Source organism: Calonectris borealis, chromosome 3 (genome assembly GCF_964195595.1).
Source record: "Calonectris borealis chromosome 3, bCalBor7.hap1.2, whole genome shotgun sequence".
In the NCBI taxonomy this organism is placed as follows: Eukaryota; Metazoa; Chordata; class Aves; order Procellariiformes; family Procellariidae; genus Calonectris; species Calonectris borealis.
This window is the reverse complement of record NC_134314.1, coordinates 335,736-361,550: the sequence shown is the minus strand read 5'-3', so window position 1 is coordinate 361,550 and position 25,815 is coordinate 335,736. Positions and strand designations below refer to the sequence as shown.

Here is a 25,815-nt window from a genome sequence, read left to right as displayed (position 1 = left end):
CCCGCGTGTTTGTGGCTCTGGACTCCCAACCCCGCGCAGGGCTGCAGGAGCCCAGCTTTGATGATCCAGGGACCAAAATAGATCAGGTCTGAACACATCATCACTGGACAGCCACTAGACACAGGGGCTTAAGCTGAGGGCCACCAAGGAAGGGGCTCAAAGATGACACAAGATGCACCCATCCAGGCTGGTGAGGCATGAGCTGACTGAACTGCAGAGGCTGAGACAGCAGGCCAGGACCAGGAGGGTGGAGTTCATCTTCGAAGAGGGAAGAGTTGCAGTGCAAGGCATTGCCAAGGGCACTCCCCTGTGACACAGGAACCCCAGAGCAGCTGGACGTTGTGCCAGGTGACATGGCCTGCAAACCTCATCTTGCTTCCCTGTGCTCCACACCATGCCAGCTGGAAGGGTGAGGGGGCACAGCAGCAGGGAGTAGCAGCCACTGTTTTCATCAGTGGTTTATAGCCCAGCGACTTCACTCCTGCGGGAGCAGCTGCAGTAGACACACGTCATACAAGCTTTACACCATCCAGCACACCAGGTAGGAGCTGCCTCTTGTCACACCTTGAAGGGAGCACGCAGCTAGATGGGGAGCAGCATGCTGCGGACAAGTTAGCTCAGGAGGGTGACTGGTACCCCTGTCCCTTCAGCAGACACAAACTGTCTCCAGAGACTTGTCTCCTGCTCCGTGGGCAACGCTGTCCTCAGTTGAGTAGGGTAATGGAGTGGCAGTAGCCCCAAGCACTGCAGCAGGGGCTAGCGCTCTGCAACCACATGGCAGAAGCCAGCTGCTTCTTGTGAGCTGCAGACACATCCCCTACAGTGCCCTGAGACTCCAGGGACAGACATTCTCCTCCCCATCCCACCTTCCTCACCCCCCACCTCCAGGAAAGAACCAAGGACCAGAAGTACAGTTACATTTTCCGGGCTTTTAGTTTGAAAAAAGTATTGATTGAAAGTGTACAACAGAACGAGGTGTGGCAGCAGCACCACAGCCAGATTGTTTCACAAATAAAAACAGAAAGGGCCTTAAATAATCAGGTGCAGATTAAAAAAACCTTAACAGTGAAAAAGTTCTTCCCTCCGAACAGAAATTCACAGGCACAGAAATGGCAACAACCACATGGAGACAATGGGGGACGTCGTTCTTCTAAGCTCTGGGCTCTGTGCTCACAGGCTGCCAGCTGCAGCGGGCTCCTGCGCTGTGGCTGGTGGCTGCTCCCGCGCGCAGCTCTGCCCTCGGCTCCCTCTTTGGAATGGTTACAGATGAACAGTGCGACATGCCCTTGCTAACCAGACCCGCCCCCCACCCCCCAACCAGGACACGGACAAACAAGGCCTCTGCTAAGGCTAAAAAAAGGACAAGACTTCGGAGTCTTGAGTTCAGCATGTTTAAGAAACAAGAGTCTGGTGAGCGCACAGCAAAGTCCCTGTGCGAGGCCTGCTATTCCAGCTTGGCCTTCTTGTTATCACCGCCATTCTCTTCTGCTGGTGCTGCCAGTGCTGCCATGTCCTCCAGTTTCCGCTTCCCACTTTCAGCAGGTGCGTGTGTATTACGGGGTTTGAAACTGATAATGATGCAGGTCATGTTATCACAGCCGGTGCCATCCCCTGAGGTGTCTGGAGCCAAACACTGATCCAGCAGCTGAGGAGGGACAGGACAGGTTAGCAAAGAGCACGGACACAGCACTTTGAATAACCTGAGACACTGGGCCCATTCTAGCAACTGACAGCAGCTTAGGGGCTGCCAGGCCAAAACAGTGCGGGCCGGGCTCAAATGCTGTGCGCAACTAGACAAGGGACAGAAACAGCCTCAGCAGCCCTGGTTTTCCGAAAGTGGACAAAAATCCTTCGGCTTGACAGCAACCTAGAGGTCAGAAAGACTGGTCAGGGTGCCAGAGGAACTGGGTCCCAATTCAGAGGCGTCTCTGCTCCTGTTCCAGCCAGCGTTGCAGCCCGTGAGCTGCCAGATACCCCAAGTGCTGAACAAACCAGTCTGATGGAGGGGGAGGGTAGAGTCAGGCACCAAGCTGGGATGCAGAAACACTGTGTGCTGAAGGGACCGTGAAGCTCTAGACCTTACCTCTTCCACAATGGAGGAGAGCGGCCTCAGGACTCCATTCTCATCCTTTTGTGTGATCTTGGACTGGATGAAATCCACCACTTCCTGGCTGCTCATCACATTCCTGCAGAGAGAGAAGTCAGAAGGACCAGCGAAGGGAGCAGTCATGCCATAGTGTCTCGAGAAAGTCTTGCTATGGCAGGGAGCTGATGGGAACAAGGCTGTGTGCAGTGAGGAACAGGAGGGTTCAGAGCTCAGCACACTGGGACGTCCCTCCAGCTGAGAACAGCTCCTCAGGGGCCCAACTTAACACTCTGACGTCATGGGCAAAAAAGTGCTGATTAGCATCCAGGGCCCTTGGGCCTTCCTGAAGCCCAGCTCCAGAGAAAGACCAGAGCAGTGATGCCCAAGAGGCACAATTGCTCCCTCACTACTCACCAGATTCCATCACAGGCAATGACCATGAAGTCGTGGTCATCATTTATTGTCAGCACTTTGATGTCAGGCAAGGCAGAGATCATCTGTTCTTCTGGAGGCAGATTCTTGTTCCGCTTGTAGAAGTGATCACCTGTAGTGGAGAGGAGGAACAATTTTTGCTGTGGTTGGGCCCTGGCAATGCTGCCTGCCAAAGGGCAACCCCAGAAGAATTGGAGCCAGTGCTCCCACAACCACAGCAGATGAGGCTGTGGGTGCATCAGACAGAGAAATCTGCCACACGTCCAAGGCATGAGCTTTGGCGAGCCCAACACGCTGTTACCCTGCAATGGGAAAGAGGTGCCTTTGCCAGTTCAGCATCTCTTAACCCCAAACCAAGTGCCACTTCCCTGGCAACACCAGGCCAACAGCACATGGCATCTGACAACACCGGCTGAGATCCTGCAGCAGTGCTCGTGAGATGAGCTATTCCATGTCTTGGAGCAAGATTTGCAGCTCACCCCAGCATTAGCTTGGCTTTGCTGTGATAACACCAGATGCTCATTTTCCAGAAGCTCAGGCTGCCCAGGGCCAGATATTTCAGTGCAATGCCCACATCACACTGTTAGGTTCAGGTCTTCCCAAACCCTCAGTAGCCAAAGCTCACTTGAGAAAAACTGATCCTCAGCTCTGACTAGCAGGCTTATGTGGAATTACATCCCAGAAAGGGACTTCTAGGACCACCGCAAAATAGTAGGTGAAATTGCCAGCGTCTCCCTAGATAAACAGACTTTAGTTTCCATCCTAAATGTGTTTTTATCTCTTTACCCTAGTATAATCATTTCAATGGTTTTGGTCTTTCTGCACAAGTGCTCTCCACTCACACACCCTTAGCTGCTGACATTTCCTTCTGTTCTCTGTGTATTTCCCAGTATATTCTCAGTGTTATTCACTACCCTTTCCTTAATGACTTCCAGCATCTCATCTGCTCAGACTGTAGCCATTGACTGGGCCAAGACGTTGTTTGGCTGCTAACAGACGTGCCCAGTCTCCTAAGCCATTAATTACTCCAACACTGCTCGTAAAAGACCAAAAGATGAATACAAACAGCAGTCAGGTGCTGCCTAAAACACTGCAGCAAGGGGGATGGAGTTTGTGCAATTAAAAGGCAAGGCTGACTCAGGAACAAATGAGCTCAAACTGCTATAAAGTCAGGTCCCCAGCAAGCAACATACCAAGGTCCTTCAACAGCCTCCTAACAGGAAAAAATACTGTTCAAAAGTCAACAGTCTGGTTTTGAGACAGTTTATATGAGGTGGTTTCTGACAACCCAGCTGTTGGCACAACAGCTTTGGAGGCTTCAGACACTCTGTCCTGCGCTGGAGCCTGGTAGGTGCTAGGTGTTGCTTTCCACTGATGTCTGCCAGTTTCATGGCCATTTTCTCTAATTCGACTGAAATCTCACCACATCAAATATTGAATAGGTTCTACTCATCATCCAGTTAAAAACTGTTCCTTAAACTTAGCGGCTGGCAAGCGCTGGGAGCATGGATGTCCTGAGCGCAGCACTCTGAGCCAGGCATGCCAGCGTTCACCCCCGACTTGCTCACCAATTGCCCTGGAGAGGTTGAGACCGCCATTCACTCTCCCATCCATGGTGACCTTGCCGCCAGCATTCTTTATCCTGGCCAGCTCCACCTCATCCTCCGGCTTGTGGTCATATGACATGTCAACAGCTTTGCCACCTTCTGACACCACGCAGCGGGAGTCTCCAGCATTAGCCACAATCAGCTGCTTGCCCCGGATAAGCGCCACAACAGCAGTTGTCCCACTGTCAGAGCCAGGCTGCAAGAAAGAAATGGTTTTGCTGAGACTCCTTTCTCTTGCTCCATATCAGGTCAATAAGGGAACCAGCACTAGCCACCACAGGACCAGCACTGTTCCAAACCCTGAGGTGCCGCATCTCACCCCTTCTTCCCATAAGTACACACAGAACAATGCAGAAAAGCCTGAGGGAAGTGTGAAACACAGCAGGAGTGTGTTCATTGAGAGGTGTCGTCAAGCAATACCTCCGTTCCAGCCTCACAAAGCATCAGTGATTCAGGATTCTCCAGTGTTCAACATGTCCTGCTATACTCTCAGCTCTAACGTGTCGATTCCAGCCCCAGTTCAGCTCAAGCAGAAGCCTCATTGCAAGCCAGAACATCTCTCCGAAGAGAGAAGGTTGGCACCTTGGAAGCTGTAGTCCCCTTTTCCTGGCCCATCTGTCAGCACTGCCATGGGCTGAGGAGCCACAGCCTTGGCCTGGCAAAGAGCAACGCTCTGCCCAGGAGCAGCAGTGCCAGCATGCAGTCCTGCTACTGCCTGTACTCTCCTTCCACGCCAACCCCCACAGCGGTTTCTAAACACAGCAAACCCAGCAGTGGGATCAGCCTCTTCTTATCTCAACCTGCTGCCCAGATCCATGCCCTATCCCTCAACCTTTTGCATAAAGTCAGGCTGTCAGCAGCTGTGTTCAGCCTCAGGAGAACAAAAGGGGTGTTTTATCCTCATCTGAACAGAAATAACTCCTTGCTGAGTTCCCCCCACCAAGTGCCTTTGGCTCCACAAAATGCTGCAGAACACAAGAACAGGGTGTGCACCTCCTCTTTCCCCTCCATGCCTGGTAACAACATTTCCTCCTCTTCATCCTCATCCTCCTCTGCTTCTTCAGTGTCATCATCATCATCTTCATTCTCTGCCTCTTCGCTACTGTAACCATCCTCATCTTCACTGCATTCCTACAAGAAACAAGAGATACCACCAGGAGTCACACAGGACACTCACAGTGCCCTCCCCAGACAGCTCGTCCCTCCATCCTGGGGACAGATGATAAGTTCGCCCCAGAAGAGTGAGATGACCTGGTACGTTTTCCCCACACCTGATGTCTATAATCACAGCAGCTAGTTTCAACTACCACAGTGAATGACGGGATGGTGCATGCAGCAAGACCAAGGGCTATCCATTATGGCTGCTGCACAGATGAGGGTATGTTTCCTTCAGGGTTATCTAAACAATCCCCGACACTCCCCCGAGATGGTCTCAAAGTATCAGCCTGAAAAACCTACTCCTAGGACACACCTAGGGTGAGCCAGAGGCTCGTAGCTCAAGTACCACAGTAAGCAATGCATTCTGCCCAGCCAGAAGGCCACTCTCTCCCAGTGCTGTTTCCTACCTCACTGTCTTCCTCCTCTTCCTCAACCTCATCTGACTCATCCTCACTGTCCTCAAAAAATTTGGATTTGGTTGTGCGCTGGGGCTTTCCCGTAGAGGAGCAGGAGGGCCCGGCCTCCCCAGTAGAAGAGGTGACGGCCTCGTCACCTTTGCCTAGTTCAGGCTTCTGCAGAGCAGGGCTGTTGCCTCCAGCGCTGGCTTTGTCTGAGGTGGAGGAAATACCCGTGATTTCTTCATCTGGCTTCCCATTCTTCCTCTCCTTGTGGTCGGTAAGCTCCCCTGGGTCAGCCTCTCCATTCATATTTGACTCCCCATCATGCTGCTTGCCTGTCCCCTCTGCAGCGTTCTCCCCAGCTGGAGCTAAAGACTTGTTTTTGAGGTTCTTGGTGCAGTTTTGTCCATAACGTGTGAGAAGCTCCTCAATGGTCATTGTGGCTTCTTCATGCAGAAGAGCAGCTTCCTCATTATCCACTAAAAATGGAAAGGGGGAGGGGGGTGAGGACAAAGAGGGTCAGAGAGCAGGATACATCACCATAGCAGCAGCTGTGCAGCACACGCTGGGTTCAGCAGTGAGCTGCCCTGACTGGAGGTTGCTATTGCAGACAGGTTTCAGCAATGCTTAACAGGCTGATCACTAGCAGGCACAAATGCAGCCAGGCCTGCGCCGACCCACAGCTTCCAGGCGCTGCAGATGAACAATATGCAAATGGCAGGGGAATGGCTTCTAACCACATCTGATGCATGCAGTCTGTGAGTTGCCCTAGTGCCTCCAGCCTCTGATGCTATCTGGCTGACTTGTAGGCAGCACAGAGTGTTTAAATTAGCTGTAAGGTTGGAGGGTAAAGAGCATCGTATTTTATGAGCGCAGGCTCCTCTGAAGCTGCAGGGGAAGCAGATAGACCACTTTCATGTTCAGATTTGTTCATTAATACTGCAACCGGGAATAAGAAGGTTTTGTTGCTCTGTGGGCCTTAAGCACCGCAGGGATCCCAACCAGCTGTAATCTAGACACTTACAAACAGATGATAGAATAGCTTTAGGCATTTATGTAGTCTGATACAAATTCAGTGGCAAAAGAGTTGCCATTTAAAGTTAAATAAATGTGAATGCAGTATCTCTCAAGTGGGACACTGGACAGAAAACAGGATGACTTTCCCTAAACTATGAGCCAATGACCACCATTTCCCTATTGACATCCCCTTGGTTATCATCATCTTTGCTAATTAATCCCAAAAGGAAAAGAAATACCCATATCCCATGTACTCCTGAAAGTACGGGACAAAAAGAAGCCAACCAAAACCACCAAACAAAAAACCACTCTGTCCCTGTCAGCTAGAGAACGAGGGCCAACAAATTCAGCATTTTCAGACCAACACACAGTGTTCAAGGTGACGGTATCGCTTCACATCTGCTTCAAGGCTAGTCACAAGATATTCAGCCGAGAGCAGCAAAGGATTCTACCCTGGGATTCACCTTCTAGCTGGCTTCATGGTCTGGCAACTATTTGCTGGTAGAAAAGCACACTTGCTTCTTTGTGAGAAAAAGAACTGCTGAAGAGACCAGAATCTAGTTCAATCCTATCTGCAGCTGGTGTCTGCCACCAGCCTGGCAGAACTAAGCACTGGACATCACACTGTTTCACCTCACAACCTAGCCCACTTCCCAGCTCAGAGGTTTCTGACACATCCTAGAACCCTGCACCCCATGGAGGAAGCCCTATGGAACACTGTGACAGACTGCTTTGTTATTCACAGGATTAAGCTACCAAATGAATCAGAATTCCCCTAGCACCAGCCCAAAGCAATAAACAGTGCTGAGGGGTGGCAGTTCAACTCCAGCTGAAATTTAACTGAGAAATTTGGACAGAGAACCTTCTGCTAAAGGAGACCTGGCCCAACTGCTCTCAGTCCCTGGCCTGGAGCTGCAGTCTTGTCTATTCAGTGGCATCAGACTTACCATCATCTTCGTCAGCAACTTTCTCCTTCTCATCTTCATCATCTTGGGGTCGCCCAGCCATCTGAGAGAGCTCTTTAATCACCTCCTCAGTGGTGAGCTTGGCATCTATGGCTAAGAAAGCATCTTCCAGGGCCTACATATGAACACAGACACGAGAGTGTGCACAGTTTCATCTTCCTTACAGGATGCCTGCGTGTCATGCTGTGCAATCAAGTCTCTTCCAGAACGCACACCATACAGAATCACAGAATGGCTGAGGCTGACAGGGACCTTTGGGGTCCGTCTGATCCAACCCCCTGCTCCAGCAAGGACACCCAGAGCCGGTTGCCCAGAACCATGTCCAGACAGCTTCTGAATAGCTCCAAGGACAGAGGCTCCATCACCTCCCTGGGCAACCTGTGGCAGTGCTCAGTCACCCTCACACTGAGCAGTGTGTCCCAGCATCCGGGGGGACCCTCCCATGGCCCAGTTTGTGCCTGTTGCCTCTGGCCCTGGCACTGGGCACCACTGGAAGAGCCTGGCCCTGTCCTCCTGGCACCCTCCCTGCGGGTATTTGTAGACACGGATTCAACCCCCTGAGCCTGCTCTGCTCCGGGCTGAGCAGTCCCAGCTCCCCCAGCCTCTCCTCACAGCAGAGGTGCTCCAGTCCCTCCAGCATCTCGGTGGCCCCTCGCTGGACTCTCTCCAGTCTGTCCATTCCCTCTTGTGCTGGGGAGCCCAGCACTGGACCAGGACTCCTGGGTGGCCTCACCAGTGCTGAGCAGAGGGGAAGGATCCCCTCCCTCCACCAGCTGGTAACACTCCTAATGCAGCCCGGGACGCCATTTTCGTCACCTTTGCAGGAAGGGCACATCACTGGTTCATGGTCAACTTGGTGTCCACCAGGACCCCCGGGGCCTTTTCTGCTGAGCTGCTTTCCAACTGGGTGGCCCCCAGCATGTGCTGGTGCTACGGGGTCGTCCTCCCCAGGCCAGGACTTTGCACTTCCCCTTGCTGAACTTCATGAGGTTCCTGTCAGCCCATTTCTCCAGCCTGTCCAGATCCCTCTGCGCTACAGAGCAGCACGACCCTCTGGTGTACAGTTGCTCCTCCCAGCTTGGCGTCATCTGCAGACTTGCTGAGGGTACACTCTGCCCCCTCCTCCAGATCATTAATGAAGACGTTAAACGAGACTGGACCCAGTACTGAACCCTGGGGTATCCCGGTCGTTACTGGCCTCCAACTAGACTTTGTGCCACTGATCACCACCCTCTGGGCCTGGCCATGCAGCCAGTTTTCAATGCAGCTCACTGTCTGCTCACCCAGCCCACGCTTCAACAGCTTCTCTAGGAGGATCTTATGGGACACACCGTCAAAAGCCTTGCTGAAGCCCAAAGGGGGCTTGGGGACAGGATAGCATTCAAACCCACTGTGGGGAACGGCTCAGCCTGCAGGCTCCTCTGCTCAGCAGACAGGCTTATTGCAGTAAGCGAGCACAGCCAGCTTGGGATCAGCAAAGCACGATACTTGGGTGTTTTAGCCTAGAGCAAGAGCCTCAAACTGATTCAAGTTTGCTTTGTAGGCTATCCTCAGTCCAGATGTAAATGGAAGTTCTGGAGGGACTGCCTTCCCCTCACCCACACCGGTACAGGTGCCAGCACCAACCCCCCCGATGTCAGATCAGACATTAGTACAATAAGGGAGAATTACAACAGAGGGATCGCTTGGTGGAAGCAAGACATGAACTAACGTCCCACCTCTGACAAAAGCTACCCCCCCAAAAAAAAAAAACCCACCAAAACCACGCAAAGAACCAGCCCGCACCTTTGACTGGAATTAGTCTGAAGATAAAAAAAAAAAAGGCAAAAAAAGAAAGCTGGAAAATAGAATATTTATCTTTGAAAATACAATCAACACCTGGTGTACACTCCTAGAAACAAGGAAGGGAAATTAAAATGGAAGATGTGGCAGACAGACCTTGGAGGGACAGGGCCCTGCACATAAGTATTATGTACCTAAATAAGGGCTTTCTTCTGCATTGGTGCTTACTTGTTTCAGGGCAGAGCTAGATTCTTACCTTTTGCAATTTGCCTTCCTTATAGGCCTTCTGGTCTTTGATTATCTCAGGAAGATACTTGGCACAGTACAGGGCAACTTCTTCTCCTGAAAGAGAGCAGAAATCATTTAAAGAGGCTGCTCCTCCCAGAAGCAAAACGCACTCTTGAGCAGCTGAATTCCTGAGGCAAATCTTGGGACGCAAACCAGAACTAACCCAGACATGGAAAAGTCAGGCAGCAACAGGCTGCTGGGGATCTCACTTACCTCCCAGCAGGCTGCATCTCCAGGACAGCAGGATTTGCTGATGACCATTGGCAAACCTCAATGAGTTCTTACCCATCAGGTTTGGCCAATGCTATAAGCTTCCTGAAAGGGAGCTTAGGCCCATTTTGGCACTTAGGCCAACTGTTTAGTCCCATCCTACCTGGGAAGCTCTATTTTCACGTGCAAGCGCAGGTATAAACAACAAGCAGGGGAAAAGGGAAGCTTTTGGTCAATGTAAGCTCTTTCTCAGAGCATTACCGACATCTGAGGAGCAGCACAAAAAGCATTATGTATTCTAGTGTGTGTTCTAGATCAATGAATACAATACCACAGCCTTGAGATAAGCCTTTCAGGAAGATGGGGCTCCTGATCGGCAGAGCAGTCATCTTGGTACAGGAAGGTGTGCGTGTGTGCATGGCATGAGTGAACAGTGGCCAGAACACCAGGCTGCCAAGAGCACAGAGGATAACCTGGATTGACAGTCAACAACACAAACCAAGCACCCACTCCTAGAGCAGCTGAAAGATTTTTAAAAGCTGGAAACACTCCAGCAGCTCAGTAATTAATACTGTCAAGTATGCAACAGAGCACAGGAGACATTTTTTGTGATCATGAAGGTGCTATTAAGAGAGGAAGAAGATTAAACAGTGAGGGATTGTGAATTTCTGTAGTTCGTCTCGGCAAGGGAGACCAGAAAGAACAGTGCAACTTGCGAGAGATCAGTCTAGTAATTTAGGTTTTTATAGGAGAGGCAAAGAACAATGTCGGGCATAGGAACCTGGCTCACAGGTCACAAGAAAGAAAAATTAGAGCTAGAAACTGAGAAACAAACTAAATGACAGCCACAGAAGGGTGACAGAGAGGGGAGCAGGGCAGACCGCCAGAAGGCAGAGGGGTCCAGCTGCAGGGTCCAGGACCGTGCTTAAGACTGTGCTGGATGAGCCATTCTCTACCACAGGGCAAAGGAGGAGTAGTATGAGTGGGCTGAGCATAGCGCTCCAGAGACTCTCCGCACACTGCCGGCTTTCCTATGGCTATAGGTAAAGGCAAGAGAGCCACGCACGCTCCTTCCTCCTGGCTACAGAAGGAAGGTTTTTACAGCAGAGCTGTGACACCCACTCAACTCTGGATCTCCCTGCTAGCACATCCCAGCTTCGCTCCCATTCTTCCAGCCAAACAGAGGCTGTGCAGGTAGCTGGGCACGGAGAGAAGTAATGCACACAAGAGCAAAGCTGCGTGAAGGAAAGGGGAGCAGGGGAATCAAGGGGGAGGTATGAGAAGGGTGGGAAGTAGCTAGCCATCAGCTGAGCAAAGGGAGAGGCAGAGGGAACATAGCGGTAAGTGAAAAGATGGTGAGATTTGAGAGAAAGAAAGAAACAGCAGACAAGGGACTTTTCAAATGTGCCTGCAGAGAAGGGATCAAGTGGCCATTGACAAAGAACAGAAACCTTGCAAAATGGTTGCTGTTAAAACAGCGCTGCAAAAAGTTCAATGCTGCGGCTCTAGACAACAAAGAGACTGCGCTCTATTCTGACCGTGCTCTCAAAAATGCAGAGTGGGAGGAAGAGGGGAGGGCGGGGGGGAAAAAGGAAGATCATAGAAAAATAAGTGAACTGAGAGAGAAATAGGAGTGACCCTAGCATTTTAACGAGAACTTAAAAGGGAACACCAAGGCGGCCTGACAATCACAGAAAAATGGCAGAAAAACAAAAGACTGGCTGGCCCTTACAGGATCAAAAATGAAGAGGACTGACAATTACTGTCCATTGACATGGGCTTATGGAAGCAGATCTTGCCAATTCAACTCAACATCTGCTCTTAAAGGTACTATGATTTTGCCTGATAAAACTAAGCATGCTGGTGTAACAGGTTTAGGTAAGGTATATAACCTACATATACAAGACAGCACTTTGCTTAAAAAGATAAACTTTCAAAACAGCACATGCTGAATAGATTAAAGAACTGCCAACTACCAGTCATGAGATGAAACTGAGCAAAGAATCACATGGGAAGATGTGTTTACATGCAGTCTTGAAGGACTGGCTCCAGATGATACTGTAACATTTTTATCAAAGAGCCAGAATAAAACCAAATTTCTGTGAGAAAATTATATACAGAGGGAGTGGTGAATAATGACAGTGATTGGCTTCCAAATCACTTGATGAACTCGGGGGAGTAAGCAGGGGCTGCTCAGAGAGGTATGGCCACCAAGGAAAATGTGCACAGCCTTGGACCATGGCAGAAAACCACCCAGCAGATCCAAACGCTCCGTGAGATGGTCCTGGAACAACAGGCCAGGAGCACACTATGTGCGTCCTTTTATTTAGGCTGCTTTTACTTAGAGCATAAGTTAGCAGGCCATAAAACAGTAGTCCTGAAGCACTTGCAGAGAACACCGACAGCTGCTACGTCCTCACTCATACAACAGGGATCGAACGGACCAGCCTGTCCCAAAGGCGGTCAGGGCAGTTTACTGTGGGGACACAGGGCTCCGTCACGGGCAGAGCTGTTCCAGGCGAATTCCAGGACTTGGCTGGCACCTTGGTCGAGACCTAGACGTGACGGCAACGCACTCCCACATAAGGCTTGGCCAGTAAGCAAGGCAGTGCACTGAGCATGCCTCAGCAGTCTGAGGAGGAGAAAAACTAGGAAAACTGCAGGAATATCTCATCCCAAATCAGAAACTACAGGACAGGGAACAGGTCCAGTGGGCTGCTGACACGACTGCTGGTCATCGCAGGAGGCACCTGCAATCTCCTCCGGTTGCTCTTCCAACTTGCAATCATTCCTGCCTGCCCAATCTGAACCAGCATAACGGCGCCGACATCTCTTCTTCATCTCGACACTCTCTGGCGCACTGAACTGCATCATCCAGAGCGTATGACAGAGACACAGGTGGGTCATCTGCATGCTGTGCCCTGCAGCTCTTCAGAGGCTTCCCCGATGGTCTTACACAAACGCTAAACAGGAACGGGGTGGGTAAAAGCCTGCATCACTTGTACCAGGTAACTGTTCTGGCAGAAGAGCACTGGCCACAGCTACCTGCTGAGATCAGAAAGGGAGAAGAAAGCGACCAAAGGGTACCCCCTTCCCTGCCCAGCAGGGTCTGCAGATGAGGCAGCAGCTCTGTGCCATCTGTGCTACTGGAAGCAGCTGGCAGATCTAATAATACCAGCGTGGACACCTGATCACCCACCAGGATGGAAAAGATGACCGAACGTTGCAATCTTTCTGCCACAGCTAGGGACCAGGGATTTTCTTCACAGCAACAAGTACCTTGATCTGAGCAAGCCACTGGCAGCTTTGCAGCCTTGTCCCCAGTATGTCCCCTGTAAGCAGGCAGGGCACAGGGCTGGAGCACAGTCCGTAGGAAGATGCTTTCCACAAGCCTGGCAGCACCACGCAAAGCAATGCAACAGAGAAAGATCTTGCTCTGTCACCACAGAAGCAGGAAGCCAGCCCAAATATGAAAAGCTTTGGCAGTTAAACAAGCCATTTCTCTGAAACAGGGACACTGAAATTAAACCGTGATCTGGGAATGTCTGATGTGCCTGACTGTAGCTACCCAAAGACAAAGTACTGTAAGAGAATTTGTAGGTGCCACCGAAGACACTGTGCTGCTTCCCGTGCAGCTCCAGCACAGATGTCACAAAAGACATTTCTGCTGCAAACTGACGAGGCTTCACACAGGACCCTTTTGCGAGTCTCCTAGACTTCTCTCTTCATCGGCTGCAGCTCACCCTCAAACCAGACCACCCTTTGTGAGCAGAGCTGGTCATGACGGTACCCCATCTCCCTTGCTCAGAAGATACAAAGGTGCTCACTTAGTGTTTTAACCAAAACATCTAGAAAAACAAGATTCTCCTTTGGAGTCCTCTGGCTGTAGAAGATGATCCATCAAAACGAGTCCTCAGATCTAATAGGTATGTGTCCCTTTGGTGCAAAGGAGGCAGCTATCGGCCCAGCACACAGACCTCAGATCTAGCTGCTTGCACAGCAGTCCCAGTGAGATCTAATGGGTTTTATAAGCTGAGTCAGTAACTCAAAGCACATTGCTGCCACAGTGGCCAGAGAAACTGAACTGGCTCAAGGAATTAATCTTCTACATGCAGACAGATGTACTAAAATATTCCGTCTCGGCACTTCTGGACCTGTCGCAGCAAGAAACCCACCAGGTTTTTGTCACTGACAAAGCCATTGTGAGTGTGCAATGAGAAGCTCTACTTCACTCCAGGTCCTGACTCGCACACTGAGTGGGCTCTGCGTACCAGGGCCAGCTGTGGCAAGGGAGCCTTTCTTCAGTTTAGCCTGGGTGCAACCAGTGTAACTACCTGGTGGACGCTAATGGCTCCTTTCAGTTCATTACGTAACATACTACTGGATTTGGTTACACTTATGCCAAAATCAGCCCACCCCACCACATTTTATCAAGGTCTTCTCTTCCTCCCTCTGAGGGCAGGGATGAGGGCATCAGCAGCAGGGCCGGAGAGCCAGCTAATTACGAGAGCTGATTTAGACACCTCAGTCCTGCTTGGTGCTGTTCATCAAGGTCCTCCCTGCCATTTCCACTAGGGATCAAAGGATTCAGTCCCATGATATCCTAGCCTGTGGCATGGAATTAGGGAGGAGAACAACTATCAAAGAGATACCAGTTGCAACTGAGTAACAGTGACTCCCAGGACAGATCACAAAGTTCTCAGAGCAAAAGGCTTCCCCACTCCTTTTACAGCCTCTTGCTGCTTTTCTTTGATGGTGCCTCACCTACCATGACATTGTCCCAAAATTAAAATTTCCCTCACGTCTGCAGTTACTGTTATACACACAAATTTACACTCTTATTACAGCTGTATAGAGAAGCAACAGACAATCCACCAGGATAAAATATTCCCCAAACCACTCAGGCCCACCTGGGCATTATTGCTGAAAATACCTGTCAGCAATAAATTAAGTTCTTAGGGCTGTATAGTTTCCTAAGCCCTAACCTGTAACAAGCATTTGAGACAACATTTCCAGCAAAATGGTAAAAAGTTGGGAAGTGCTCTTTGAAGCACAAAACTGACCTGCAAAGCAGTAAAATGGAATGAATTTTCCAAAGATGCAAGCACCCAGAAAACAAACAATTTTGTTCAAGCAAGAGAAGGATGAGTGCATGAGTACAATACAGCACAGCAAGATAAGTGTGAGGAACTGCCACACAGGCTCTTCCCCTCACCAAGGTGGGCAAGACCACAGGACTACTCCCCAGGGGGAGGAATGAAGTCTGTTGCTCTATACACTCCAAGGTGCATTTTAAACTGCAATAGGAGTCCTGGCGCTGACAGTTTTAAGGCAGCAGGGAAAAGAAAACCCCCTAAATACAATTTCCACTTCTTCACGCTTCCCCAAGAAGTGGGACAGAGGAGAAGCAGAGGTACAAAAGCAGGCCCTGGTGCCCATGGGTGTGGAGTGCCTTCAGCTGCCAGGGACTCCAAAAGCTTCAGGGACCGAACACTTAGAGAATACAATTACTCACATATAACCATAATACATAACCAACAATGAATCCAGGATCACATCTTCCATGTCTCCAGTGTGAAATACACTGTAAAACTCTCAAAGTCTCCATTAATCATTTTATTAATGTTTTCTAGAGGAGCAGCATCCAGCCAAGAAATGCCAAAGCCTCAGCTGCATTTCCTGCTTAACGCGACACAGATGCAGCAGTAGGAAGGTCTTCAGGAGGCTAGAGTAAAATATGTAACATGTAGCACTGAATTCAGTGAAAAAGTAAACAGCTGGAGGATTCTCCAGAGTGCGTACTTTTATGTTCCTACAAAATTATAAAAAGAACCGCTTTTATTTATAAGAGAGCATGTTTTCAGGATGTCTGAAAGACCACGCAGAAAGGTGAAAGCATACATGGGGAAGTTCAGGTGTCAGAGCATATTTCTGCACGGCTAGATGCCACTGCCAAAACCCACATCTGATTCAGTTTTAAAAGCAGGAGTCACATTCAGATGAAATATAGAACAAATATGGAATTTATCTTGGCATTTCAGGCAAGGCTGGCTCCAGAGTACCTAAGACCCAGCTGGAATCTCACTGCAGTATGATTTCTCTATCTCCAGGAGCAAAGGCTTGAATATGACATGTGAAGACAAGAACAGGCAGCAGCCTCAGGGCAGAAACCTAGGCAAGAAAAAGGCCTCCAGAGATACAGGTTCCTAGATCAAATCTTTTTCAGTGCATGTACATGTACAAATCCATCCTATCTCATTTTCACGAGGCTGAAAGTAGATCCCACTCCAAGATTTCATTTGTATTTAGACACATACACACCATTTGAATATAAAATAAAGCAAGCTTAGAGTCAAATAACAAATAAACTAGCTAACAAGAAGTATCACAGAATCTATGGATTGGAACACTATGCCAAAACAGGAAAAGAAAAAATTTAAGAACAGAATATTAACTCCCACCCTCAGACAATGACAGGGAGGCAGAATGCTAAGGCAGATCAGAAGGCAAGACGACCAAGAACAGGGCAAGAGAGATCCATTGCTCTGCATACACACTGGAAAAAAATTACAACAAGGCTTGCTGTATTCAAATTAAACACCCTGGTAGGAGCAAAAAGAAAACCTCACTATGATAATGTTGACCTCTGAAAAGGGGGAGCTATGTGTAAATGAAGACACTTATTAAAAGGAAATGAAAAGAAACAACTAAAAGGATAAAGCATGTGCAGATAGCAAGAGAGATTGATCAGAAACACCACACTGGAGGTGCAGGGTACCTGTATATCATTCTCCAAGATTTGGGAGCAGGGAGGCCAGGGCAAGTAAAAAGGCAACTGGGGAAGGCAAAAAACCAGCAGCATCTTTCAAAAACTGGAAGTCTTGTCCACAGGGAGAAAACATAAAAGAAAAACTGATGAGTGAAATGGAAAGCTAAATATGAAAAAAAAAAAAAACAAACCCCAAAACCCCACCTTTTTTCAAGGAACACAATAATAAAGTTTAAGGCTGATAGATGAGCAAGGTGTAAAAGAAAAGCTAACTTCATTCTCTGCACTGGCAGCTAATAAAGCTTAGAGAGGTTCCCACCCTTCTTTTACATGGGACAGACCTGAGGAATTGTTTCAAACTAAAGAACTAATGCCTCAATATAAACATACAAAAGTAGGGATGGGCAAAAGTTGATCTTCAGAGTCAGGTTCAACTATATCCGTATCCTTCCTGATAAGGTTTGTCTACGAAGAGCTGCAGAGATTCAATCACTGAAAATCTAAAACACAAGTTAGAAAACCATGCCAGTGCTTTGCCATTGTGATTAATGCCTTTCCCTAATATCTACCTTGAATCTTTCCTATTGTGTTTTAAAAAAACCACACACATTACTTCATGTCCTACACTAATGGGAATGTCATAAGAGTGTCAAAAGTCTTTCTAAAACCCAACACATGAAACAGACCTTCCTGTTAGCTGAGAAACTAACACACTGATCTGAAGAATAGATCGGTTTGATATTATTAATTCTTGACCAGTTTCTGCTAGCTGCTACTTATCTTCGTATCTGCTAGATGCTTACAAAAGGTTTCTGAATTCCTGCAAGAAATAACATTAAGTTGGATAGTTGCTAAATCCCTATACCCTTTTTCCTTTGTCCTTCTCTGCCTTTCAAAACCAACCCATCATCCTAATGTTCTCAAAGACAATCTTCAGGATTTCAGCAGCGGCTCCACCCAGGTCTCTGCACACTCTAAGATGAAGATCAGGAGGAAAATAATTTCAAAACATTTAATCTAAATGCTTCAGACTGAGACCATATCTTTTGAAGAACTACTAGTCAGCTACCTACTCAGGCTGATCTTTTTAATAATGACTATTGCTAAAAAAGATCTTAAACTCTTATTTACAAATGGGCAGAATTAGATAACTCAGTTCTAAAGGAAAATGAGAAATCATGAACTGCGGTACATAACCGTCCACTTGAATCTGCTCCGTTATCAGAGAAACGAAACGCATACATATCATACCAAAAAAATAAATTAAAAAGCCTCAGAGAGTGGTGGAAACTGGGTTCAAAACACTACAGACCAGCATATCTGGTATGTGAATGCAGCAAACAGTAGAAATTGTAAGAGCATATACATGGATACATATGGTAGAATGGGCAGGGGTTAAATATACAGCAGAGAATACCACAAACCGGTCAATGTTTTTTCAAAGAGTCAATGAGCAGGAGGAAATAGGTAGTTTAGTTGATTTACTCTACATAGATTTTCAAAAAGCTTTCAAATAAATCATCAAATGTTTCACATACTAAGCTGCCATGGGAAAAGAAGTAAGGTTTGATAGAAGCAGACAGTTTTCAAAATGGAGGATGGCTACTGGGAATGTTCCTTGAAGACTTCAGTTGTTCACCATCTACATAAATAATCTGGGAAAGAAGTGATGATCAAAACTAAAATAATTTGCAAAATTTTACAGCAGAATCTTATGCTTTTGCATAACATTGGCAGATGAAATTCCTCATTGACAAAGACAAGAACATGAAAAAAAGAAAAGACAACCAATCTCCATATGCACATTAGATGGACTCAAAGCCATCTATTACCACTTAGGAAAGATCTGGAAGAAACTGGGGACAGAGTTCTAAAAATGTCAGCTTAGAGTTTATTTGTATCAAAACAGCTAATACGTCATTTGGAATTGTTAGGAAAGGAAGTGAGAAGAAAGCAGAAAACATTTATGTCAATAAACTCACGGTATATCCGTAACTTAAAAGCTATAGGCAGTTCTAGTCAGCCTAACTAAAAGCATGTTGCAGAGCAAGATTATGTCCAAAAAAAAAAGGACAAATATAATCAGAGCTGTGGTACAATATAATGTTTGGCATCCGTAGCTATATCCAACAACAGTAGCCTAATGAGTTCCATGGCCCATTTCATCACCTATGCTAAAAATTACTAGAACGATCCATGGCACAATTTTGGCATAAGTTAGTTAGCACTCTCATAATTTCCGGACACAGTTCAGGATCTAGTAGGAACCAGGAACGAACAGTCCGTTTGGATGCAGCCACACTATGTTAAATGTTAAGACAGTTTAATAGCATCAGTGTGGCCAGACTGTGCCAATTGACCTCAGGACCGGAAAATGGGTGTTGCTGTTATTTAATAATACAGATTCAGCTCTATGACCAGAGACGAGTCTAGGACTCTTCTGACTGGAAGAAAGGACATGGAGTCCAAAATTATGAAAGTGAAAAGTGCTAACGGAGTGATTATTCGCTAATTTCTCATAAGTGTTAGGGATGTTGCAGTGAAATTATCAGGCAGCAGATTTACATCGAAGTCTTTTTTCAAATAATAAAGTTCTATACAAAACATCCTATGCAAATAATCACCAAACATATAACCCTGGTTTAAAATGCAATTAGACATGTTCATGAAGAGTTAGTTCATCAAGAAGACTTGAGCACGTCTATAAGATCAAATGACTCTAGCTCAGGGAGCCCTTAAGGGGGAATGGAAGCTGGGAAGGTATGTCAGGGAATGGATCTGCCTGTTCTGGTTTTTCACTCTTTCCTTGGGCAACCAGTACTGGCAACCACCAGAACATACTGACTAGAGTCAGACCTTTGGTCCAATTCTCATGCAGTTTTTCTTACCACCACTCTTCTGTGACCATCCTGTCTAGCTTATTCACCAAGAAAATAGCCATTCTTAAAAGTTTTAGAAGATGGAATGCAAATATCATTTCAATTTCATATCAACCCTGACCTTCCTTCTAGAAACCCTAAGAAACTTTCAGAACCTTAGTCAATGATATCTATCAAACAAAATGCTTCCCAAGAAGGAGTAAGATTTCTAATGATAGATAGATGCTTGCCCCAGCAGCCACTGAGCAGCCTAGAAGAGCCACACCGAAGGACTTTGGAGAGAACAGTGGATGCAGTTACCTCCGTGTCCATCGTAGACTGAGAACATGGCTGTTTCACTGTCCAGCTCGGGTATGCAGTTGTGTGCATCCTGAAAGAGAGAGCAAAAGTCTGGAATGACATGGATTGCATTAGAGCCCCGCAGAGAAGTGAGAGAAAGGAGCAGGGAGGCTATGAGCACTGACACAGGGATTCTCAAATCTAGAGGGAGAGCAGGAACAGTAAGAAAGCCTCCTCTCGTATTCTCAAAAGCTTACCTGGCAAGCACTCATCTTCAAAGAGGGGGCATGATCTTTAACGTTATGGTGTGCTCTGTGCTAGAGCAGTAACGCAGCCTTGTCACTATGAGACTGTACTGGAGACCCCTTCAGATCGTCAGTACAACTCCTCTAGATATGGCCAAGCTCAAGCCAGAATCAAATCCCTCTGCTCACGGTACTTGTAGTGCCTGCGTTACTGTAGTAGCTCACAGTCCTTAAAGAACATGAGGCGCAAGCTGTGCTCTATTGCACAAACTGGTACCTAGGCTGAGAGCTATCTAGGCAAGCGTAGCTACAGAAATACAAGTTATACTGGTACCGATACACTGGCAACTTTCCCCACACAGACAAATGCAACTGGCTGAGGGTCACCCATGGAGTCTGTCCGTTCCCGCAGATGCTCTCTTCCCCAGTTCTTGCCAAACAAGAGCCATGCAAACTGAAAAGCCACTCCGATGCACTGATGAAGCCAGGTCAAACATGGAGCCTCCTGACCTCCTGCCTTCAACCAACCATAGCTTTGCCTTTGCTTGTCCTGGTGCATATGGTCACAGGCGGCAACAGTTGTCTATCTGAACAGCCCGATGAAGGGCAGCCTTGCAGGACACAGGATTACCACATCCAGTGAGAACAAACAACTGGGCTAGAAAACCTTCTCCTGGGACAAAGGCTCCTTCCTGCTCTTCTTGCCACGTGCTGTGCTCCAGGAAGGCACTGCCGGCCTCAGGCACAGCTACCTGACAAGCAAGGCAAAGAGCCTGGTTTCTCTCAAGTGTCTTTTAAGCAGTGAAGCAAAGGACAACCAACCAGTGCAAAACCCAAAGAACAAACCCAGGTATCACTTCCTAAGGTAAGACAGCTTGGTTCTGGCAACTTTCCAGAAACCCTGAGAATCTCCGGGGGCAAACTGGAGGGAAAGTGTGTCCCAGGGGCATTTTGGGCTTAAATATCAAACTGCCTCCAGCCTTTCCCTGTGCATGCTCCCAAACTATGAAGATCAACAACATATAAGCTATATACACAGAGCAACCTTCCTCTCCACAAGTTCTCATAAGAACACCAGACTTTGTAGAAGGCACCACCCAGATTTTACAGCCAGGTGCTTCACCTTTTTCACCCTCTGGGTAAGCAAACCAAACTTGGCTATTCCAATTCAAAGCCTAGAACTGATGGATGGACTGAATCTTTCTCTTAAACCCTCCCCCTGCCCAGCTAACCTCCTAACATTCCTTACAGTTCAAGCCCTAACCTACCAACTTACAGCCTGACCGCACCCCACATGCTTTTGTTCAAGAACAATTGTGATATTTTAAACAACGTGATCTAGTCTCTTTCCTGTGGTTCAAGTTCATCACCTTAAAGTTAAGTGTGCTACAGTTGCCCCAAAACACTGTGCTTACTCCAAGACAGTTGGCTCAAAGATTTGGATGTGACCACATTGCCAGCCATAACCCAAAATTTCTATACACACACAGCTACACTTGCTGCACAGTCAAGCAACTGTTGAGCTCTTCTACTTTTTTATTGTAGGACTCCTTGGATAAGAGCTCTTCGCCCTCTGGAGTCCCACAATCTCATAAGAAGAGAACTCCATTCCCCTGCAATTTCTATCAAGTGCTAAGGAAAACAGAAAAAGAGAGGTTCTGGGTTTATGCAGCACTTAGTGCAATGAAACTCCCGACACTGTGATGAAAACAGGGTCTGAACAGGCAAGTTACAACCTTAGTTCAAAATGAAAAAAAAAGACTCTGAATTATGATGTAGGAAATTTAAACAGAGAGCTCACTGGAGATAGCGAATAAAAACAAGAATAAGCAAAGAACCAGCATTTTTATGCTACTGTTCAGAGCATTTACAGAAGCTAGTGAGACAGCAAAACCATAACAAAGTACCTGGGATAAGTCCCAGCTGACTAAACAGCAGTTTAATTAGAGCAAGTAATGCAAATGCTGCTGGGGAGGAAACCCAATATTGGCAGCAAAAACAGTCTCTCTACTCCATTCGTGGAGCACTCACCGCAACTTGTCCTGACCCCGGACCAGGGAGCTGCAGTCAGGAGGGCAGACAAACAAGGCCAGTGTTGGTAGGAGACGGTTCAGCTCCCACGCTGCACGCAGGGCTTGCTCTGAGCACGCGTGTTAGTGGCTCCGCAAGCCAGGCTGCACACTAGTCCCTGGCATTTTCAACACTAAGAGCAGTTCAGAGAGCATCTGGCTGACCACTAAGACCACCTTGTGCCGCCAGCACAAGAGGCTGTCAGTTACAAGTCTCCATCCCTGCTTCCAGGCTTGGTAAGCTGTCTGCAGCGATTGTCCTCCAAGTAACCATGATCTCACGCTCTTCAGACCGAGCAAGAGTTCACAAAGCCTGGATGCCTGCTAACTAGCCTTCCTCTCAAGGGTGGCATGATTCTAGGTGTCCCCCAGCTACCTCAGTGGTTACTATAGCAGCACTAAAAAACAGTATGTTTGAACCGTCAAACACCAAATTCAGTTGAAATTAGCAAACAAGTTAAAACTGAGAATTAATTTGACAAATCTCCATATTTTGAACCAAATTCTTGCATTTTTTGAAGCAAGGACTTTTTTTCTGAGCCCAGGAGTGAAATGAAGTTGCACACAGGGGTTGTTAGTGTCTCATCTTGGAGATACGGTCAGAACAGCACCAAAGAGCTCAGAGAGGCCCCATCCAACTACCTCCAAAGTGCCTCCTGCACCTTTTGCTGTATCCCAGAGCACTCCTCTCTGTACCATAAAGCCGTCTACAGCTTTTTCTCTTTCCTTATTTGCTCATAGTACCTAACACTACTTTTTTTGTATCCTTATCCTTTGGGTCCCTCATCTGCCCAAAACATTTCCTTATTCACAAAGCAACTTCTCTGGACTAAGAATGGATTTTTATTACAGTATTTCTTCAGAGTTCTGTATACCTACCTCACTTGGAGGCTCCTAAAACGTAAGTTGAAGGCAACAGACAACTCCTTAACACAGATTTCTGCTACTCAAAAATGCCTGCGTCCTACCAATCGTACACACTCTGACTGGCTTCACTAACATAACGCATAACTAAAGCCCTAAGCGTAAACATTTGTTCGGAACTTTCTCCAAGCCTTAAAGAGAAGAGCATAAGTACAACTAAACATGAAGAAAAGGAAAAATCACAAGACAAGACACACATAGCACTGCAACGCAAGAAAATGCAACAGAACCATCAAATTCTGCTCAGCTGTATTTGAAACAATACAAGTTTCTCTCCCATCACAGAAGCAATTTGCAGCAGATTCAACCTGTAACACAAGCGCTCCTGCTGTCTTCTCATTTCTTGTGATAACACTGCTAAGCCGTGTCTACACCAATGTCCTCAGTATTGCTTCTGCCAGCAGGGAGATAAGCCAAAGGTGTTGGCTAGTGCAGAAAACACAGCTGCAAGCTCTGGGCCTCATCCAATTTCTGTAAAGGTCAACAGCAGCAAGAACAAACTTCAAAGAAGTGAAATTATGAGCCAATGTCCCATCTGTGGGAGGGCTACTTTAGCCCACCAGCATTGTAAATAGGGGCAACTCTCTGCTCTCCCTCATCCAAGCCCATCTCCTTAAAACACTTTCAGCCTCTGCGCACCAAGAATCCCAGAACGCTGCCTGCATTCAAACTCTTACATGTGCTAATCGCCTTGCAGAGATTACACTGCACATCACCTTAGTGTTCCAGTAATGTCTCTGTGCCACCATTTCACCCCTCCAGAGGTCACCAGGATGGACCAGTTGAGACACTATCAGTCACAGTCAGCTAAGCACACGCATACTCTGAGTGTATCTTAAGGGCACAAGCACCAATTCTCCTGCCTCTTCTACCCTGGAAACTAGAGCCCATGGTTTCACAAAGCTCTGATACACACAGAAAAGAGGAAACACCTGGTCGTTGTTTTGTCACCAGTAGGACTGCTCTAACATTTCAGTAGCAGTAAAGTATCTGATAGTGTGGCTCATGAAACCATATTTTCAAAAAATCAATCCCCGACAGTCTGAGTGGGACGTCCTCTCCAAACTAGCCAAAGGGCTATAAACAAGAAGGCTGCTTTGCCATGTTCAGAGAAGATGTACCCTGGGGGGGCTGCAGGGACCAATATTAATCCTTATCTAATTCAGCTTGTTTGCTGGCTGCCTAGAAGGAAAAATAAACCAGCACATTAATGGTACTCACAGAGGGTGTTAAATTCAAAGAACGAGTAACTGCTGGCAAGGCAGAGTAGTCATCCCAGCAGCTTGGCATTGCCCTCATACAAGCAGCTTTACAAAGTAGCTCCAGCAGGCTCCCCCACCCGGAGGAGCGCAGGCAAACACCTGGCTCCTGCAGCCAGATATTTATCTTGCGATAATTCATTTGCCCCACAACGAGCCTAGCCAATAGGATGGTAAAGCCAGGACTGGCTACAGAAGGCTAAGAGCAGCAATGAAAATTCCTCCAATAAATTTGCCTAGGAAAAAAAAAATAAAACCAGGCGGAATGAGAATAGAGAGAGACCGACACTTCATTTCTGCCTGGAAAGAAAAGCAGGGATTTTGCCTAAGGATTTTTCAACTGCTTTCATCCGGTGCTTCATCCCGAGCACCGAACTGTCCTTTCTGCCACTTTTTAACTCAAGCCTCTCATGCCCTCATCCCAAATCAGCCGGGATTTCTCGGGCTGTAGGTGCCGGGAGAGCCCCCGACGAGAAACCGCGCGGTGCCCCCGCGACGCGGGGCCACTCTCCAGCGGGTCACCGCGGAAGCCGGGAAAAGCGACAGCCTACGGGCATTCCGGCCAGGCCACGGTAGCACGGGGAAAGGCAGCCCCTCCCCGCCCCGCCGGCGCGGGCACGGCGGCCTCAGCGCCTCGCGCCCGCGGGAAGGAGGGGCCGCCCGCCTGACGGCACAGGTCACCGAGAAAGGGCCGGGGGAGAAGGAAGCCTCCCCGCCAGGCTCCCAGCTGGGGCCGCAGCTCCGGGGGCTCCGCGGCAGCCTGCGCCCGGCGCCACCGGGCCACCCGGGGAGCGGCCGCCCGGGGCCCACGCCCGGTGCCCCGCTCACCTCCATGGAGACGCGCCAGCCCTGCATGGCGCTGAAGCCGAAGTGGAGCGGGCGCGGCCCGAGCCCGGCCCCGTCCCCCGAGCTCTTCACCGTGTTGGGCTGCGACAGGTAGGCGCCCATGGCGCCGCGGCGGCCTCCGCCGGCGGACCCGGCTCCCGGCGCGGCGGCCCTGCGCGGAGGGGCGGCGGCGGGTGCGGCGGCAGCCGGGCCGCGCGCGACCGGACCGTACCGGGCGGCACCCGAGGGCGCGAGCGGCCCAGCGCGGGCGGCGAGGCAGCGCGGGCGGCGCAACCACCCACCAACGAGCCGCCGAGCGGAAGTCGCGCGACCGGAAGCGCGGGCTATAGAGTCGCCACGGGGGGACGGCGCTCAGCCCGCGCGGCCGCGGCACAGGGGCCGGAAGCGCCTACCATAGAGACGAGCGGCGGCTAGCGCGGCACAGGGGCCAGGAGCGCGCTCCGCTCGGCGGCCTCGGGCCCTAGGGGCTCTGCCACCGGTCCCGCCGCCAGCCTGTCAGCGGTGCGCGGGCCCCGCCCGGGACTGCCCACCACGGCCCGCCGCTGGCCGCGAGCTGCCCTGCAGCTCCCTCCTTCCAGTGCCGCGGTCTCCCCCGGCCCGGT

General features: G+C 48.8%; 1 protein-coding gene across 3 annotated transcripts; it reads right to left on the bottom strand.

Annotated features, from left to right (window-relative positions):
- Window positions 1-909: 909 nt before the first annotated feature.
- PPM1G (protein phosphatase, Mg2+/Mn2+ dependent 1G) lies at window positions 910-25,372 on the bottom strand. 3 transcript variants are annotated; one of them, XM_075144665.1, is made up of 10 exons: window positions 25,196-25,371; window positions 19,892-19,961; window positions 9,702-9,787; window positions 7,646-7,778; window positions 5,691-6,160; window positions 5,119-5,256; window positions 4,087-4,321; window positions 2,501-2,630; window positions 2,084-2,186; window positions 910-1,645 (listed from the first exon to the last, which is right to left on the bottom strand). In XM_075144665.1, exons 1-10 carry the CDS (start codon window positions 25,313-25,315, stop codon window positions 1,445-1,447), a joined length of 1,686 nt encoding a protein of 561 aa, XP_075000766.1. In that variant the 5' UTR covers window positions 25,316-25,371; the 3' UTR covers window positions 910-1,444. The 3 variants fall into 3 exon arrangements, with proteins under 3 accessions (XP_075000766.1, XP_075000767.1, XP_075000768.1); XM_075144666.1 differs by lacking the exon at window positions 25,196-25,371 and adding an exon at window positions 20,128-21,299; XM_075144667.1 differs by lacking the exons at window positions 910-1,645; window positions 2,084-2,186 and adding an exon at window positions 2,214-2,376 and having other exon boundaries at window positions 25,196-25,372.
- Between the last annotated feature and the right edge of the window lie 443 nt (window positions 25,373-25,815).